General features: G+C 41.3%; 1 protein-coding gene across 2 annotated transcripts in view; it reads right to left on the bottom strand.

Annotated features, from left to right (window-relative positions):
* Bmper (BMP binding endothelial regulator) overlaps positions 1 to 20856 on the bottom strand; it is a 267045-nt gene that overhangs the window by 207764 nt on the left and 38425 nt on the right. For both annotated transcript variants that reach the window (XM_021172558.2, XM_029481077.1), the window contains exon 4: positions 2260 to 2342. In XM_021172558.2, the coding sequence (XP_021028217.1) occupies positions 2260 to 2342 (83 nt within the window). The remainder of the gene's footprint in view (positions 1 to 2259; positions 2343 to 20856) is intronic.

The following is a 20856-nucleotide window of genomic DNA, read 5'->3' as shown; positions in this document are numbered from 1 at the left end:
TACATGCCAGCGTCTGCTAGAAGCATGCTAATGAGTCTCTCCCTGCTTACCACCTCCCTAATAGCTCCATTCTCTTTTTACAGAGGTGTCCAGAGTGCACGGGCTCCTCTGTCACTGATTTTGTGCCTTGGAGAGAGACTATCATTGTACTTACTTCACAGCAACACAAAGTGCCTATGAAACAGGAAAGGCCCTTGCCTGCATCCCTCTAGACCTCCTTCCCTAAGGAAGGAAGTAGGAGGTGGGAGCAGAAAGAGAACTGCTGGGAGTGCATCCCAGAGACTTGCTTTCCGGCTTGTTGAATGAAAGAACATCATGGGCTGTAAGTGAAGAGAAGGCATCTTTGGTAGGGGACACACCTTTCCTAATCCTCTGTGGCATTCCAGACTCCAGCATCTCCCCACTTCTGATAAGGATGTGCTCATCCATCCCCCCTGGGTTCCATTGATTGGCAGTAGAGTGTACTCTCCTTGAAAGGAAATACCCCCAGTATAGAGGCTTCCATTTAATGTGATGTCTCTCTTCACTCATTCAAAGCAGTAACATTGTCTCTATAAGACTTCAGCACTGCTGTGCACAATGTTACTCAGGACTTCTCAGCATGCATTATTGGCTTAACAAACATTGTAACTGAGACTTCCAGACCCCCCCCCCCTGAAAGGACTGGAAATATCATTGACCAAGGAGCAAGATGGAGCTGAAAATTTTGGCAGGACTGTGGATTTTGATGTTGTTATTAAAACTCATTGCTCCTGTCTGTACCTTGAGTCTGATTAAGTCTACCATCAAAAGTAAACTTAGCATTGATTGATCTAATTTATATCATTTTTTCACCTTCTGCTTATTTCATAAATAGTTTACTACACAAAGAAGCAAAAAATGAAATAAATAACTGGAAGTCTAATGATTGAAAATGCCTAGTTATAATAAAACCTACAGTATAATAAAACCATGCATGACTTCATAAAATGTAGAGTTCACAAGCAAAAAGATCTGAAAGGAACATCCAGTCTCCTTTGACTGCAAACACATACACCAAGAGGGGGAAAGGGGGGCTTGGAATAAAGTAACTTAACAGCACTTTCCATACAAATATAATTATGAACATATTTAAACTTAGATAAACATCACATTTTTGAGCAGAAGAAATATGAATTTATTCAGGAAAAGTAAGGAAGAACTCCAGAGAATGGAAGACTATTCCACCATTATTTAAGCACATTTTTAACAGTATTTTTAAACTTATGGTGCATAGGTGTGCATGACATAACATGTGTGGGGATGTGAATGCTATGTACAAATGTGGAGGCTGGAGGACAATCTGGAGTCCATTCTCTTCTTCTGTCTTCCTATAGGTTCTGAGAATTGAACTCAGGTCACAAGACTTGCATGAGCACAGACCCATTTACCTCTGAGTTACATCAGCTGCTGGCTCTTATTTCTTGATTCTGTATTTCTATACAATACGAAAACTTAGGCTGTTCATTTTCTCTTTGGTTTGTCTGAAGACGTTTAACGCCATGGGATTAGAGCCATGTGGAGCAACTGTTCCTTGGTAATTGAACAATAGTCAACAACAGAAGACTCCACAGCTGCTGAATCTATGGCTCTTCAATTGGTCAAGTTGAGATCGTTGATTTACAGTGCATTGATTACTTAATCTGAATATAGTTTACAGCTTGGCTCCCACTCAAAACCTTTTTGAATACAAGAAGGAAAATGTATGTCATCTAAAAGTAGCTATTTTCTGCTAACATTACAGTGGCTCTCAACCTGTGTGCCACAATCCCAAACAACTGTTTCACGGGGATTGCCTTGGATCATCACAAAACACCAATGCTTACATTAAGAATCATAACACTTGCAAAATTACAGTTAAGAAGATAATGTTACAGTTGGGGGTCACCACAACATGAGGAACTATATTAAGAACCACAGCATTAGGGAAGTTGAGAATCACTGAGCTAACAAGAATCACTGTTTTGCTCCAAGCTGATTTCACAAAAAGAAATGCTCTCCCTGAGGACATAGACACCTTCCTGGCACTTTCCAAGCCTCGCTAGGTTGGTGGACAACTCCACTGGGCGTTTCTAGAAATACATCCTGTTCAATACCTACTCTGCACCTGTCTGCTTCTGGCTAATGTCACAGCAGAAACATACAAGGATACAGTTGTTCTCTCTTCCCAATCTCTTAGGAGATTCACTCTCTATTGTCTGAAAGTAGCAACTGGGGAAGATTAAAGTAGTCGGATTTTACCTGGCACTGCCGAAGGACGCATGGCTCAGCTGGGGTTTGCCACTTGAAGGAACTGTTGTAGGTTCTTCCTTCATGGGTACAACCTAAACAGGAAGAGAAAAATCCAAGAATTAATGTGGCTCCTCTGTCTTTCAAACAGAAGTTAAATGTGTTGTGTAAGCCAAGGCTAGCCCCTTGGCAACGTTTTCTTTCCCACAATACGTGTATCTGCTAGTCAGCACAATCGCATTAACCTCGCAGATCATATTTTCAAATAGAAAATCATGTTCAACTCTCTTGGCCAAAATATATAAAACTATCCTTTTGTTTATGGTTAATCAAATATGAGATTAACTTATTTTAAAACAATGAAAAGAAAGAGGAGTTGATGTGAGATTATAAGAATTCAAAGTTGCTGAATGTCAAGAGAGAAGTATAAAACACAGCAGGAATTATGAGTGCTAATTAAAATATGGAGATTAATTACAAAATTCTAGTAGTGATGACCTTCACTAGATCAAACCTGCCAAGGCTTACTTTCCACTTCAAAGAGCGATGCCTTTCCAGTTTACTTGTGTTTTACTCTTAGGTAGTAACTGTAAACAAATCTGAAATTACTAATGCATGGCTTATTACATGTTGAGACAATAGGCAAACAAAATTCAACTTAATTCACTGGCAAAAACAGAAGTTAGAGGTTACAGATCCTCAGAACAGTTTGGCTTAAGGCCCTGGGGGAAAAGCCAAAGAAGTAACTGAAGTACATAATTCATTCAGTCTGGATTCAGGCTTTGCTGTCCCTTTGCTATGGCCTATGCTTTCTGGTGAGATGCACCTGGATACACCTGTTGCCCCTGTTGCCTTAGAAGCCCACCAGACAAGCAGAGTTACCAAGATAATTGAAAGGTGCACATGGCCGTTATAAAATAAAAGGACTGCCCCTCTGTTGCAGAGGTAGACTGACTCTGATCCTAGCTAGTCAACCCAACTACACCAGTTGATCTTGTTCAAGACAGAAAGGGCTCCACTCCTTTCAAGAGTCCTTTCAAATAACACCATGGCAAAATGTTCTTAATTCATAGTAACAGAATAATAATGGGCTTGTGGAATTTCCAACAGATGTTTTCATAAACTCGGAATCCTGATCTGGATTTCCAAGACATTGTGAATGACTGAGAATGCTTAGTAATTCCTTGCTTTCTGGTGCCTACACATCAAATGACTCACGTGCACAGCTGATTGGAAACATATCTGGGAAACGCTTTCACTATATATTTTTTAATTTCCTTTGCATGAAGTGTTACAGAGATAAAGTGTTCAGCCACAGGAACCTTTCGTGCACTACAAATACTTATGCCAAACCAGGGATGAATACAGTAAATTTTCAACAATGAAAAGTAATATAAAATGATTTGGGCTAGCATAAATCTAAGTGAGCAAATGCACTTGTGAGCGACGTGCCATGTGCCTGTCTGATCTACTAATACAAGCTTGTTTGGATAATAAATAACTTGTTCCAAGTGATGGAGGCAGGGAAATCAGAGAACCAAATCCCATTCATGCTAAATCCAAGCAAATACAAAACGCCTGCCAAGCCAGCCAGTCTGGTGGAGTTTCTGGAGGTGTTATATATTCATCATCTAGATTAAAAAATGTAAAGACAGGGTGATTGTTTGCTACTAATAGGGCAAGCAGTGATCTTGCCTTTTTACACGGTGGGATGAAACTTTGTAGAAAGGTCTCACATGTTTGGGAGAAGGTGCAGGCTAGGTGACCCCCACACAATGCCAGGCCATGTGCAGAGAGCTCCCAGGAGGAACACAAGACTGTACAGAATATTCTACTCTGGGACAGAGACATCAGAACAAGCTGTTCACAGTACAGAGAACACAACAGTGTCTTTGGCTTCAAGTAACTCTGTTGGGAGAGTGGTTTCTCCACTGTTTTTGGATATGCAAAGAAAAACTGGGCAATAACATTAGAAAATCAGACCAAAGGCAGATTGTGAATGTTCGTTGCTCAACTTCCCTGTTAACATGTCCGTGCACAGTGCCTGAGTCCACACAATCGATTTCTCTGAATGATGGATGATTCTGGAAGATGGAGCAGGCTCAAAACCCATCTGTAAAACTCTGTGGAGCAAATGTGTTCCATACATTTTCCTTCTTCACAAGCTCTCACTGACATCACTGGCTGCAGAGCCTTCCACACTAGCATTAGAGATACCATTTCACAGGCAAGAGATTCTTGAGAATATAATTATTAAAGACAAGATATTCCCACTGCTCCAGTTCTTAGACGAACGTGTTTTCTTAGAGCAAGATAGCAACGAGCAATGAGCTATGTAAACACTTTAAGAGAATCTTAATATTTCTTAGAAATAATCTCCTCTTGAAAAAAAAAATTGTAACAAATTCTATCAGCCATACAATTTGCGCTGATCAAAGAATAGTCAGACATTCTCTTGCCTACCACCAAGTTATAAAGCCTTGTGAGCCAAATTGTACTGTGTCTTACAGGACGGAAAGGAAAGGTTGTGAAAACATCCCATCGAGTTTCCAGGAAGGGCTTCTCTATCACCTTTAGAGAAAGAACACTTTGTTCTGTTTTGTCTCCAATTCAGACCAGTGCCTCTATAAAATACAGTCACAATGACTTGTTAGAAAATTACATTTAAAAAACATTACATGATGCATGAGTTTGCTCTTTAAATTATTACATGCAAAAGGCATTAAATCCCTTTTGAGTTATAGTCAACGTTTCTAATGGTTGACTGTATTTATGGTATTGTAGACCAGCAGTGTTGTCTATGGGCAACTGGGAGTCTGCAGGGCACATTCTGAGTGCTTTTGGAAAATCTGTCATGAGTGTAAGGAGCAAACAAAAGAAACAATACAAAATCCTAAAGTTCTGATATGTATAACTAGAGGCATAATTATAGATAATACAGTTTATCTCCTTCATCTTACAAGTGAGAAAACATATACAGAAAGTCTAAGGTGACTGCTCCAAATTACAGGGAGTTTAGGGTGAAGTGAACTAGAAACCATTTTCCAGGTGAAGGCCACATTTTCTACATCCAGATCTAATATAATATTCTGCATTGAGGAACTAATTATCCAGGAAAAGAAAAAAGTAAGTGTTCTTATAAAATCAAGTGGTAATTGACACAGTCACTAGATGAAAGGGAGAAAGTGGGTAAAAGAAAGTGGGAAATACACAGAACTCAGTAAAGTGAAGTTTCTCTTTCTTCAAATGTGTCTACAATGAACAATGTTTGAGATGCACGAGCTTTTGAATAAAAGCATCAGGACTGCAGGAGTAAGCAACTGTTTTCTGATAAAATCACTGCAATAGAGATAAGCCAGCTGTTCTTCCTCTTCCCCGCCCCTGTCCAGGGGGAATTCTGACAACATAGAAAACGCTGTTGATTGTCGCAATGGGGAGCGAGAGGGGCTACAGGTGTCTTGTGGACGCAGACCTCGGAAGCAGCCTCCCACCCACAGGGCACAACATTGAATTAACCAAGACAAAGGGCGACTATACCAAGGTTGGGAAGCCTCCATTGAAACCATCATGCAGACAGCCTATGTTCTTATGTCTAAAATGGTATAAAATGAGCCCAACGCAGCACTTCCCAACCTGTGGATTGTGATCCACAAAAGACGATATATGTGCATCACACAACATAACAGTAGCAAGATTTCAGTTATGAAGCAGCCATGAAAATAATTTTATGCTTAGAGTCACTATGGCATGAGGAACTGCACTGAAGTGTCCAAGCATCAGGAAAGTTGAGAGCCACGGGCCTAAGCTGCTCACTCTCCCTTTGCATGTGTTTTTGCTCTTGTTAGTATTAAACATTTCCAGAGTGAGGAAACAGCTTCATAATGTGTTCCTTTGTCATGTGGACTCTGGTAAGGAAGCTCTGCCTAGACTAATCCAGTCAACTCAGAGGGCTCATGTCGATGGAAACAGGAAGAACATAAATTAATTAAACCCACAGTGAAGCAAGAAAACTCATTTTTCGTATTACTTGCAAACTTTTTTAGCAGCCACACTGCTTCAAGAGAGAGAAAATACCACACACTTTCAGCATCATTATTAAAATAACCCTTAAAAAATCATCAAGACTGGAAAATGGCATGGGCCTCCTAAGGAGCCTTAGGAACTGTTCCTGGTTTCTCCATCTTTGTCTAAAATCCTTACTTTTCATGGTAACGATGAGCAGAGAGCCAGGCCTTCCCATTGCTATTCAACCCCCCCCCCCCCCCCCCGGCACCTTAAGCCCTTCCCTGTTTTGGCCTTTCTCCCATTCTTAGAACTCTACAGAAGGTTCCCAGAGTCACCTTCACAATGAACTTGCCGGTCCTCATTGCAAGTCCCTGTACCGCAGCCAAGGCTGCCTGACTTCCTTGCCCTTCCCATGCAGATGTCACTGTGCGATGCTGACTGTGTCTTCCTTTTCTGGTCTCTCCATTTACTTTTCAAACCTACTGACTTCCTCTCCTACCTGCTCCGTGCCCCCAGTCACTTTGAAAAGCCTCGTTGCTTCCTCTCAGACCTGCTGGATGCCCACAGTTATCTTTCCAGCCTTTCTCTCTGGCCTCTCCTCAGCTGCTTCTTCCCCTGACCTACACTGTCCTGACAGGCTCTCTGGCTGTCTCCTGGTTGTGATAAGACTCTCCATAAGCCTTCTTCAGCAGCTTCCAGTGTGCAAATTTTCAAGCCCAAGCTTTAACACTTGATGGAGCATGTTCAGCCTGACTGAGGTATAGTCAGATTCCTCCATATGTGGCCAGAAGGTCTCATTCTGTGATTTGCACATGGCCTTCCTTTCCTGGGAAAGCCAAATCTCAGCTGGTCCTTTGCCCACTCCAAAGGACACACAGATCATTCAAGATTCGCGCTCACTGCATCTAGGGAGCCATTTGTGAAGTTTACCTGCATAAAGTGTGCTTCTGTGCTCTCTCTGCATGCACAGTGTGCAATGGCAGGTTCTTCCCAACACTCTGTAGTACCTAATAAGTGTTCGATTTAGGTGATATGAAACAGCAAGCACCTACATGCAGCTATTCGTGCAAACCACAGAAAGTAGAAAATAGCAAAGGTGACACGCTTCAGACCTCCTATCTCCTGAGGCCTTAGGCATATGGACCCAATTAAATTTGCCTCCAGAAAAGCAAAGTTTTCTTAGATTAATACAGATGACTTAATTTTCAATAATGTTCCCTTTTTCCCCCCAAAATCAACTTTGGTCCCATAAATTATTAGCTTGTTCTTATGTTATTTTATTATTGTTGCTGTTTGTTTGTTGACTTGATTTTGTTTATTAAGCTTTCTGTCGTATTTATTTAAATTAAACCAGACTCGGGGTCTCTGAAGTCACTTCTTACTAGGTGGCAGAAGGAAAGCGTACAGACAGACCTGCCATTCTTTGCTGTTCGTGGACTCTGACAGGGCACCCTCCACCCTTGGCCTTGGTCAATAAGCCCCAAATTACCCCAGTCCAATACAATTTTTTTTAATGAGCCACTTTTCAGAACTTCTCCAGAAACATATGGAAGTATAGTCAGAGGGATAAACATAAAGTCTAACTGGCCATTCGAGGGCTTAAATCGTGTCCTTAAGAGTTCATTTAGCCCAGGTTTTATTACTCTTCAAGGCTCTACCTGCATGAATCCTGCAGGCAATTTTGCTTATTTTTGTGGCTAATGGGAATTTTATGGCCAAACCATTTCCTTCATCCCAGGAGAAGAAGTCAGACTTAGAAACTGAGTTCCTAAAGAACGCGTGGGCCCCTCACATAACATTCTTCCCGTAACTTCCCTGTTTTGTCTCCCAACCAGGAATTTAATAGATGACCTAAATTAAATAACAGACAACAGAATAAAGAATACTGGAGGGCCATTTACTTAACTCTTGATGGCTGCATGAATGAAATCTTAAATATACAGAATTATCTGATGAGCAATGACTTAAATGCAAACTCGGCACAACACTCCCACATCCCGTGCATGCATTTCGGACCTATGCGATTATTAAAGATGGGCAGGTGATGACATTTGGCTACCAGTCTCTTGACTTTATAGTATCATAGCAAGACAATGTCCATCCTTGATAGTCTATGAACCAAAATAAAATTGGGCTTCTACTCAGTAAAAATAAATGTTTGAGCTCTCAATAGAATTATAACAGGAAAGGAGATGTGTAATCTATTAAGGGATGAAAACACTTGCAAGCTTTGCTCACACAAGTCACACCACCTATCCTTGTACTTGATGCGTCTGACCATGAACGTGTCTATCTATGGGCCAGCGTGCTTCTCTGTGCTCAGTTCCAGCATCAGCACCCCACTGACAGGTAATGGTCAGAGGGGAGGAAGTTACACTGAACAGAGGAAGAAACACAGTCATATCCAACAGTCTGTCCTATAAAGCCATCAGACAGACTTTCCAGTGTGGGGTAGGATATTGTCATTAGAGACCATTACAAAGATGAGGGGTTTGTTGCTTGCTTATTTGTTTATTTAATTTAATGTAGTATACAAAGAAGAAAAATGAAAGGTGAAAGTTAATCTTTTTATGTATTTGTGACAGGTGTGGCATTGTGCTTCAAGCTTTCATCTGGGGCTTATTTTCAGCTCACAGAATGCACTACTGGACAGACAACATTTTAGTCCATCTTTAATCATGAGGGAGCAAAGTTGAGGAAACTGAAAGGCCCCATGTCAGTCACCCAGGAGCTCTTTATATGTCACCCTGAGCCCAGGGTTGATGGCCTACTGGGCTGCCTCTCACTCTGGAGCTCAGAAAGTGGTACCTAACAGTGACCTGCTGATGATCACACACAATGCCATTCAGTGACTTTCCAGTGGGAAGTTCAGTGGTTACTGAAAGCTGGTGGTTTAAGGCAAATGCAGACTTCATGGCTGGGATGTCAAGAGTCGAATTTTATAGATTTGTATTTAACCTCTGTTCTAAATACCTTTAGTTTGACCATCAGTCATGCTATTCTGGGGATCTTTTGACATAGGAAACAACAAATACTAAGAACTCAGAGGATCAAATTCAAACACCAATGGTTTGATTCACGTGCTTCTGAAAGAGATAAGTGTTTTACAATTTGGGGTGTATAATATCAGCCTGAGAAAATAATTTGTATTTGAGGACAAAAAAATGTCAGCAGGCTCATAGGATGAATTACAGTGAGTGAATGCAGAACAAAAAGTAGGAACTGAAATCTTCAGTTTCCCAAATTAATTTCAAAGAAATGAGTGAATACCACCTCTTTGATGAGTGGAAAGAAGAATCTCTCACAGACACATATATCAGATGACACATATAAGCTAATGAGCTGGAATTTCATATGATGCACTTTTGTGGTTTATTAAATAGGCTGTTCCAGTTCAATGAGAAAAAATAGCTGTTCAGAAATAATCTAATACCACCTATAATACTTTATATTTTATTTTTAATTAATTAGTGGGCTCATCAGAAGTTGTAAACACACAGGGAGGTGTATATACCTTGTGTAACCATACTAAATTATCAAAACCAGGACATGGACATCAATGCTGTCCATACATTTCATTCACATTTCACCAATTTGTGTGTGTGTGTGTGTGTGTGTGTGTGTGTGTGTGTATTCCTATAACCAATCAACTTACAGGACTGTGGTAACACCATTCAGGTTCCTGGGCTCTTAATTTACAGCCACAATCACTCTATCTCTTGTTGTATTCTGAACATCTGGAATCCACAAGTAAACTCTCTATGTTTATAATCGTATTATTCAGGAAGACTCTATTAACAGGATCACAGTTTGTGTGTATATAGTGTAAGGTGGAGCCTTTGAGACTGGATGTGCTCTTAGAGGATTTCTTTTGTCTCCATGCAAGTTATTGGCTCAAGAGATTTTTCCTTTTCATGGCTGCGCAGTATTCCTAGCAAAGATATACCACTTACTTTAGAAACATTACCTAGTGAAGGACAGCTGGGCTGTTTTATTGATTTGTTAGCTTGCTCGATAACTTTTGTTTTTCTTTTTGCTTATAGCAAATAAGACTACTGTGCACTTTTATTCAAGGAATAGATGCCCAAGGACTTACTAACTACCAAATGACAAGTGTCTGCTCAGTTTTATGAGAAACTGAGCTAGTGATGCTCACTATGACTAGACCACGTGATACTTTTTCCAGCAGTATTATGGAATTGTCCACTTCTTAACCGTCACTTGGCATTTACATCTTTTAATCCATCTCTGTACGTGAGTAGCAATGTCTCATTGTGCCTTGGGTTTGTATTTTTTGATAGCTAATAATGTTGATCTTCTTTGCATGTGATGAAACGCCGCCACCTGTGCATACTCTCTACTGAACTGTCCCACAGCATTCACCTGCCTTCTAGTTATGACATTTTCTGGCATGCTCAGCAATTCTCCCGGATCGCTCATGGGCAGTCTACTGATGAGACCCATGGCTCCTGGTTTCCTTTAGAAACTGTACTTTTGATGTCAAGCCTCAAAACTTTTTGAACAGTGCTAGGTCCCAAATATACTCCTTCTGCATGCTTTTTTCTATGTGTTTTCCCTTCATAAAATTTTACTGATGGAATTTTCCCATGGTTTAGCAATAGTTAGACTGTAATAAACATGCTTTTAATATTAAATTTTCCCTTGATATCCAAAGGCACCAGGATTCATTGCAGTAAATAAAAAATGTATATGCTTAATACTTTGCAACATACTTGTTTGAGCTGTTTTTCACATTTCACATGAAAGCTTGTGATCCATTTTGACTTGGTTTTGCTGCATAATTTATAAAGTCCAGGTCTAGTGATTGGTGATCAGTTTAACTTATTACTTGGTGCTACCAAGTCGCTCAGCACACATTTTGAAAAGGATAAGTTTCTTCCATTGACTTTCTTTGTTTAAATACAATTGGGTATGTTTGTGTGAGCACATCTCTAGATTCTGCGGAGTATTTCATTAATCTGTGTGCCTCATCCTTCTAAGAGCTCACACTATACTTCTGTAGCTAATAGAAGTAGGCTGATTTCCCCTACTTCTTTCTTGCTTTTAAGAATTGTTTCAACTATTCTAAACCCTTGGTATTTTTATGTAAATTTTGGTATAATCTCACATATAACACACACCTATCAGACCCACATTTTTAAATTCTATCTTAGAAATCATTGACATGGGAAGATTAGGCTTGATCCACACATCACCCAGAAGTCTCCCACAGTGGGTTAAACTCACCTATGTTTGCCCAGTATCTCTCAAGGTCAGGAAATGTTCATAAGAAGCAAAGAATTTAGGGTACCCCTTAGAAGCCTGTTTCTGAAAAATTGGCTTTCTCTTGTCTGCTACCTCCTTGGCATGGGCTTTTTCATCTGGAGAATTTTCACTGAACCTCACTGCCCAAGATGACCTCAGAACTGTGTGACCAGCAGAGAAGGCTGATCTGATCAAACCTCAGAGTACGACTGTAGAATCCTCTGGAGGTTGTGTGGCCCCTCTGACCCCATGGTACCAAGTCAGAAGGGTAATTCTTGCTTTATTTGAAATACAAGTAGGCGACTGCATTAAGGAAAAAGCTACCCATTCTAGAAACTAGGCAAGATTGATGGGGACTTTAAGCTGTAGACCAGAGCTATAGAAGAAACTGGGTAGTATTTGGCAAGAAAAGTGGTTTTTGAATATCTGATCACACAGTCCTCAAGAGACATGGAGAGCAATCTCCATATGCAGACTCACTTCGAGTACAATGGATGTGGAAGGAGGCATTGGCAATAGCCGAGCCAAGAATCTCCAAGGATTCTGAGCAGGGGATTATGGATTTTAGATTGTCAACAATGGCTAACCTCCAGGCCCAAGCATTCTGGGTAAGAAGAACTGCCTATATTTTCCTATTAGTTACTATTTGCTCTATAAAATCTTCTATCTTTCTAATGATAGGCCATAAATACTCAACTATTTGCTCAGAGTACTGAATCTGTATCAGGAGACCCTGTTCTTTCTCTTACATAGCAGAAAAAAACTAAATAAGATTAATGCCAGCCATATCCTTTCAGTTTTAACATTCTGGCCATCCTTCACTTGGAGCCGTGAGGTAAAACTACATAATTTAACCAAGATACCATGTACTCCGGGGGCTGCCAAGATCATGGAATACCAGAATGTCTAAAGGTAATAAAAAGTATGAAAGGCCAGTGAAAACCACTCAACATTCATCAGTGGATAAATGGATAAACAAAAGGTTGTTTATGGACCCAGTGGGATGCTACAAAGACTGTGGGGCAAAGAAGCAGTGATGTCAACGTCAACCTTGAACAGCTACTAAGCAAAATAAGCCACACAGAAAGGACAAAGTATCAGTACTTAGGTGAAGTACCTAAAATAGAGAGGTTAAGGAAACCAGAAGTGTAATAGAGGTGCGCAGGGGCTATGGGGGGAAGGAGCCATCACTACTCAATGGGTACAGCATTGTGACTTGGGTGAGAAAAATGCTCTGGAAACAGATGGAACTGGGAGCAGGCAGTGGTTTGAGTGCATGCTGCTGGGCTCTTCCATAGAGATGACTTAAATAGCTTTGTGTGATATGTGATTCCTCACGACAGAAAGAACGCCGACTCATTCTTTGAATGTGTGGAAATGGAGGTCAGCCATTTGATTACTTCACAAGCTGCATTCAGCAAGACTCAGGAGGACGTTATTTGTTCAAGGCCGAGGAGCCAGAAGTGGAGGAGGCAGCAACTGATTCCATCTTCATTTCCAAGCCCAAACCCCTTTTCATTTCATTCTCCAAATACCTGGGTCTTTATGATTTTTTTTCTACATACCCCAGACCACAGCCACAGAAGAGCCTTGTCTTCATTCCTAAAACTATGAAATACTAGCCTGTCTATTGCATTTAGCACCTCAGGGTGGCCTTGCATGTAGAGGTTGGAACTTGAGTTCTTGTTCTCCATTCACAATCTCACCAGAGCAGCCCTGCCACAGCTCCCAAACTCAGCAGGGGAAACACTCATAGAGCAGTTCTAAGACTGCCCAGATGTTCCAGAGCATTCAGAGGCTGCCTCCTCCCACTTTCAGCACTAGCCAGCCAACGCCCAAGCATGTCTTCAGCTAAATATCACCAGCCCTCTAACTACCACATGACATAAAAATACACCTAGGTTGTGTGGAATTCAGTGAAGAAATCAATAAAGATTCAATGACACAGCACTGGCCGAGTCTGTCTAATCATTTTTCAGCCTGAGTTGCCCATTCTTACTCTCTATCATTTTGACTCAGCTTTTAAGTAGATTGGGTAACGAGCTAACGTGAGTTGGTGGGTCAGGTAATACTCATGTGACATGGTGTTTTGAGACGTGCACTGAGCTGGAAAGTCTGCAATCTATTTCCACTTTCACCGTCTCTCTGACAGCTCCCTTCTTCCTTCCTGCAGTCACTTGATCGCCACTATCTGGCAGGCACACTGGGCAGAGCTGAGAAAGTGGGAGGAGTGGGAGGAGGAGTTGCTGCCAGTTTACTGGGAGCCCCAGAAATAAAAACGTTACCATGATAGAGGAGAGGTGCCCAGCTTTACATCATGTAGCCCCAGACGCCAGGAAACGGTGCATGGGTGAAGTCGCAGAAAAGCATCAAATTCTGTGGAAAGGAATCTGAACAGGGTGAACGGTGCGTGTAAATTGTTGTGGTGTGAGTCAAGTATAGAACACAGAGCAACACTAATGGAAGGCTCCTATCAGAAGCAAAGTAGGACTAATGTCGTTTTGAGGGGTGAGCAGGGCCAGACCAAACCAATCCTGTGATCAGGCATACTCCTTGTACAAGGTCAGACACGCTCGAGGTCAGACACACTCGCCTATATAGAGGAGAGGAGGAAAGGACCACAAATAAGCAGACTGCCCTCTATCTCTCCATACTGTTCTGCCTAGGTCCTTCTACATGCCTGGATCCATAGTGGCTCTGGGTGTGGCTGGCAGGATACTAAAATGGGTGTCAAGGTTTCTGCCCTTGAGCATCCATCCATCGTCTGAAATTCCTTCCTTGAATGAGGGCACACATGGGAATAAGAGGGATATCAGTGAAGGGGAAAAAGGAGACTACACTGCTATACTTAACTTCTCTGATCACATTAGTTGTCTATCGTGTGTGTGTGTGTGTGTGTGTGTGTGTGTGTGTGTGTCCCAACTAGCACTGGGGGTTGGATCCAGGAACTCATTCACACCAGGCAAGCAATCTACCACTGGCATGCATCCCAGTCCTCCATTTTCTTTGCACTTTGAGGCAAGGTCTCACTATATAGTCCAAGCTAACTTTAAACTTACCGTATGACCATGGTAGGCTGTGAAGTTTCTGTCCTCCTGCCTCAACTGCAGTTCCAGGCCAGAGCCACCAGCTCTGGTGATTTCTTAGTCAGTTTTTACTTAATCCATTTGACATTACCTTGAATGAAGCTGATGTAACAGACAACCCATATCAGTGAGCCTGCAAGTCACAAAGGCATTCTACCATTGTCACTGAGAAGAAAGCCACTCCACAATTGCAAATGAATTTTGCTGACAAAATTTGTGCATACAGGAGAGGGCTCTGAGGCTCAAGGAAGACCCCAGCCCTGGTTGGCACCTACACTACAGTGTCTCAAGGCAGCAAGGCATCCTAGAACATTAACAATGCACCACTGAGAAGATAAATGACCTTGATTTTAGGATACGAAGATTGCCATAACTAGTTAAGCATTGATAGAAAATTAATACTTTGGGCACTTGAAGTAGAAGTCATCTTATCTGCGCTCTGATAAAACTCTTTGCACAGAAGATAATACTAGGGAGAGAGCCATCATTCTCTCCTTCCCTGATGAATGTCCTCAGCTTGTCCACACTAGAAAGGTGAAAACGAATGCACCCAAAGTCACACACATTTCAGAAATCTAATCTCCTAATTAAGGCCACCACATACTTCCTAGAAATCAACCACCCCAAATCCTCCAAAACATGGTCCGCATGGCCCCGAGGAAGTGGATTGAGACAGATGTTACAGGGAGGCGAATCTCTGCCTTAAGCTTCCTTACCAATCTCAACAGCAAAAGCAGATTTCTGCAAAGTGTGATTTTAGTGTCAACCAGCCCTTCTAAACAAATAAGGCCATTTTTACTTAAATGCCAAAGTATCCTGATTTATATTATAGGTAAGTCATCTATGAATTACAACATTTTGTACATTATTTTTCAGCTAGTGAGAAAGAAGTGGGAAAAGAAACACTTGGTTTCTTTCTTCGGTTGTTTTTTATTTTTATTTTTCATTTTCATTTTGTTGTTTTTGTTGTTGTCTGCTTGCTTGCTTGCTTGTTTGGGGTGTGTGTGAGTGTGTGTGTTATTGTTGTTATTGTTTGTGGTGTGCGTATGTGTATTGTTTTGTTCTTATCTTTTCAAATACACAGCAAATCCTACTCACATTTTTGAAGCTGTAAAAAATAAAGTGAGTTCTACTCACAGATTAAAACATATATGGATGTCCAGGAAGCAGACCACAAGTTTCCTGCAGCTCCAAAGTATAGAGAGGATAATGGCTTTAAAAGTTAAGTAACTTAGTGGTTGGGAGATGGTACAGGGTTCCAAGAGATTTTAAATAACAGGTAGAGTATAAACGCTAAACAAAAGTACATCTCCAGGAAAAGATACAGAATAGAAGGGCTACAAATGGGAGAGAAGCTTGCTTTATTATACACAAGTTTATACATTCTTCATTGTATGAATGGATCTCTATTAGAAACAATTGAGCAGAATCTGTTGGTGGGTATCTATACTCTCACCCCTAGAAGTGGGAAGTTTGCCTGAATCTACCAGCTCAAGACCTGTTTGAAGAACATAGCAAGATGACACTTTAGGGAAACAGCAACAACTCTGGAACCAGATACACTCATATAAAGTTCCTCCAAATTGTTTCCCTGGAACATCATAGTTATGATAAACAGTTATGGGTATTACTTTTTTCAGGTTAAGGGTGGCCAGAACATGCTAGTTAGTAACAGGGAGCCACTGCTTCCTACACCACAACTTGTTTTCAGTCACCTCCTCAAAGCTGCTCTGCTCACAAACTGCTTTTGAATTGTTGGCCCACCATGTCCATAAGAGCCTGTGAACGGAGAAGCCATCAGCGAGACAAAAGCTATCAATGTTCCATGAATCTTATCTTGCAGGAAGCAAGACTCCAAGAAGGGAGGGCAGTGCAACAGGTGCATCTGAATTCCCTGAATAAGCACAGTCAGATCCCTAACCACTAGTTTAGAATAATCCTGACCTGCATCTACAAAAACCCAAGGTTGAGGTTCATTGAAGTTGGTTGAGGTTGGTCTGTTCTTCCAAAATCATTCTGTTGGAATTGAGACTCAGGACAAACAGCTGAGGTACCTATTTAACATAACATACCAAAGTGGGCCTGGCCTCCAGGTTCTCCCAGCATCCCTCAGTCCCTACCTGTTACAGGACATGACTGGCACACTCTACCCTGAACTTTTCAGCCCAGGGGTGGGGCTTCCTCTCTCCTAGTACTTACTCTCTCTCTCTCTCTCTCTCTCTCTCTCTCTCTCTCTCTCTCTCTCTCTCTCTCTCTCTCTCTTCCTCCCTCCTTTCCCTGCCCCTCCTCCTGCTCTGTGCACTTTCTTTCTCTTCCCCTTCTCCTTCATCTCCCTCTGCAAGGCAACTTCACTGACCCCCCCCCCCTCCTGCGTGGTCAGTGAATCCATCTGAAAGCTGCCACCAATAAACTTGCTTTAATACTTTAATTTGCCTTGAACTGTCTCATTTCATCATCAGAGAATACTTATCATCTTTCTCAAATTCATTCACAATAGTTTGAATAACTAAAAGTCAGATCTTTGACCCAAAAATAGGCCCTTCCTTTCAGGTGTATAAGATGTGGAGCAAGCAATGTCTACGTGGATCACACACTGACTACCTGGCAAACTGGTTAGGTCAAGGTAGAAGGAAAGCAGAAGGTGGATGAAGGACTGTTCTTTGTTTAGGGAACAGTCAGTGTGTGGCTATGATTGCCAAGAGAAGTTTGGCTGGAAGGAAACAACCCTACTCATATCCTGCACTGTTTGAACGGTAACCCATAATTAGCAGTGTTTGAGGTATTGCTAATACTCATGATCTTCTTTGACTCTTGTAACTGGTTTATACAAATGAGCCTATTTCCCTTATGATTCCCAGGTATGTAGCATTCTTATTTATCAGAACCTAGGGAGAGTTGGCTTGAGGTGCAACGCTCTATTTCATTCCTTCTGTCTTGGTTAGAGTTACTATTGCTATGATGAAGCACCATGACCAAAGCAAGTTGGGGAGAAAAGGATTTATTCAGCTTATACTTCCATCATCAAAGTTTGCTGGTCATCATCAAAGGGAAACAGGACAGGAACTCAAACAGGGCAGGATCCTGGAGGCAGGAGCGGATACAGATGCCATGGAGGAGTGCTGCTTACTGACTTACCCATCATGGCTTGCTCATCCTGCTTTCTTATAGAACTCAGGACCATCAGCCTAGGGATAGCACCACCTTTGGTGGACTAGGCTCTTCTCCATCAATCACCAATTAAGAAAATGGCCTACAGACTTGCCCACAGCCCAATTCTCAACTGAGGTTCTGTCCTCCCAAATAACATTAGTTTGTGCCAAGATAACATAAAGATATCCAGCATACATTCCTTTTGCTGTCATGAGACACCGTGAGCTATGTTTCAATAAAATATCAAAGTAAAAAAATGGAATCCATGTCCTACAACCCACAAAAAAAAAAAAAAAGACAAAGCACAAAAGAATCAAAATCCAGAATATGGAAAATAAACACTATTTGAAAAACTATCCACTATATTTTTCTATATTTCATCAAAGCAATGTGAACAATTAATATTTCATGTGTTCTATGAAGAAAGAGGATAGAATTTGACCTACAAAGTTTGAAACATACCGTATTCATTTATGATTCCCTAACATATATTCAGATAACAGACGCATTATTGTTCATGAAAGAACTCCAAATTAAAGGGTGATTTCAGTCCAAGTAAACATGGAAAAGCTGCCAAAACCATCTGCCTGACTTCCAGTGATCTCATCTGTTTTCATCAAACAATATTGAGCTTTCTCAAATTAGGTTAATCTTTCGCCTAGTTATTAGGCCATTTTGGATACAAATTTATAACCATTATTGAGAAGAAGAAAAACAATTTTGAGAGTATGCTAAATCTTTTGCTTGAAAAGAATTAGTTATAAATTACTTGCTTTAGCTTCAGGGATTATTCTGGGCTCATAAAAGTTAAGAACAATCAATTAACAGCGTCATCTGTAACTAGCGGGCATACGGCTCAGTAACACCATTGAGTTAATGAATGAACAGACAATCTGATCAATATGATCAGAATTAGAAGAGTTTTGAAGGTGTGAAGTTACAAACTCATGGTGGCCAAGCCTTTCTGAGGACACTTTTGCAAGAATGAAAGCTCACATGTCTGCCCTTTGGCAATCTACTCACCTACTTCCTTTTCCATACCAACAGCCCTTTCAGAGGAAAATAACTCCAAGATAAGACCACATTAGGGGCACTGAAGATGTGGATGCCCTCTGCTACATCTAGAAAATAATGTCATGGTAAATGGATTATTTCACTTGTCTGAGTCCTCAGATTCCTTAGACAAAACCAAACAAAGAAAGAGGAATCATTTTACTATTGTGGGGACTGCTGGATGAGCACTAAGATCCTACTCTGGTGTCCAGTGATGGAATAAAACGAGAGCCGTTAGCACTTCGTGGAAAATAAGAAGTAGGAGAAAGGTCTTCAAGTTAATCAGATAAACACACCTTATAACCTGAGGGAACTAACAGTGTGATGTCCACAACATTCATGAGCCTTGGGGAAAAGAGCTCTTGGAAGATGCAAGTGTAGAAGTTTAAAAACAAAAATGAAATGATAAGCATTTCCAAAATAATGTTTTCCTGTAAGAATGATGTCATCTTTGGAGAGCTGAGTACCTGGTCAGCCTCTGGCCTATAGCAAGAGAAAGTAGTCATTCTGGATTCCTAGGTCACTGTCTTCAAAGAACTACAATACATGCACACAGCAAGCCCTACAGGTTGATTCCTTGGCTGCTTGGTAAAAACTAAAAATATAAATGTTTATCAGAAGAGAGATGTTAAGTGAATTATCATACACCAATTCCACAGAATCCATAGGACAACTGAAAAAGTCATGAACTGGACTGGGGAAAATCCTAACTCACAGATTATTGAGGTTTTGAAAGCAAACTAAAAAGGAGTATGTATGTATGTACTCCATCTCGTTTCTATACAGGAAATGCACATGCAGAACTACATCATAAAAACCTGGAAACGTTCTGGGATGGCCATAAGAAATTGATAACAGTTGTTTCTGAGCTGGGTGGGTTTTTGTCCGATCAGAAACACTTGCTTCCCCTTCCTGTTATTGTGTTATTATTCCTGCTTATTGTGTTAATGTAGTAATGTGCTGGTTACCTAAAATTAAAAATTAAGTCGAACGTTGTTAAGGAAGTGCGTGAAGAAAGAAACCAGGGAAAAAAGTGGAAAAAAACAAAAATGTCCCAAGAAACAATGGGAGGTGGTTTGGGGATCCAAGCCCCGCCCTCCCCCCACGTTTACTGATTCACACAATTGAGTAAGGAGAGACCTTTGACACACGTTCCCCAGCATGCCAACATCTGAGTTAGATTTTCTTGGCCATTATGGGCTGTTTGGCTTTGGTTCCCATGTCATCATTCTAAAGCTTTCAAAGTGGAAAGGGAGGAAAGGGTCAGGGAACAACTATGGCTTCCCAGCTACCCAGCACAAGTTTCCCACAGCAGGAGTGGTTGGCTGGGACAGATCTTCACTCTCAGCTCTAGAAGGCGAAGCTAAGACATCCTCAGCAGAAGGTGAACCTCTACTCATTTCCTTCTTCTGGGATCAAGGTCACCATTTATTAGTAGCACAAACTGTGGCTCCAACAATGCCTCTCACATTCCACAGGGAGGGGTCAGTACCTGGCTGAGAATAAATGCTTCCTGAGGACTTTGCACTTTCTATGTGTATTAAGAAGACAGTCTTTGTAATTCATCATCTCTACTGGCTAGGCATTTTAACCAACGTTCCTCCCCCTGGTCCATTGAATCTTGAGGAACATTCACTATGCTTGTGATTCCCTAAGGATGAAGAACAGCAACAACAGGTTGGTTACTCACCAGGATGCTCTAGGGCTGCTTCATCCCATTTGCAACACCAGGTTTCAGCTTCCTGTATGTTCTGCTAATGGTAGAGAGGTCCCCCTACCCCCCCACCCCCAGGACGGCTAAGAGCCAACTCCTCTAGGAAGCCTGTGATTCTCATCCCATACCCATCACTCAGGTACACATCGTTATGAAAGGCCTGAGCATACTGCCAGGAAGAAGCACGCAGTGCCTCAGAATGTAGAGCACACGCCACCAGCTCACCATTTCTATGTGCTAACTCATAGGAAAATGGAGAGGTCTGATTCTCTATTATATACAGAATCTGATTTTTGTATAGTGTATGCATATTATATACAGTATTCCCAATCAGAC

Source organism: Mus caroli, unplaced genomic scaffold, assembly GCF_978045245.1.
Source record: "Mus caroli unplaced genomic scaffold, Mus_caroli_1 scaffold_11, whole genome shotgun sequence".
NCBI classification, from domain to species: domain Eukaryota; kingdom Metazoa; phylum Chordata; class Mammalia; order Rodentia; family Muridae; genus Mus; species Mus caroli.
The sequence above is the reverse complement of the archived record's forward strand: the minus strand, read 5'-3'. Positions and strand labels throughout refer to the sequence as shown.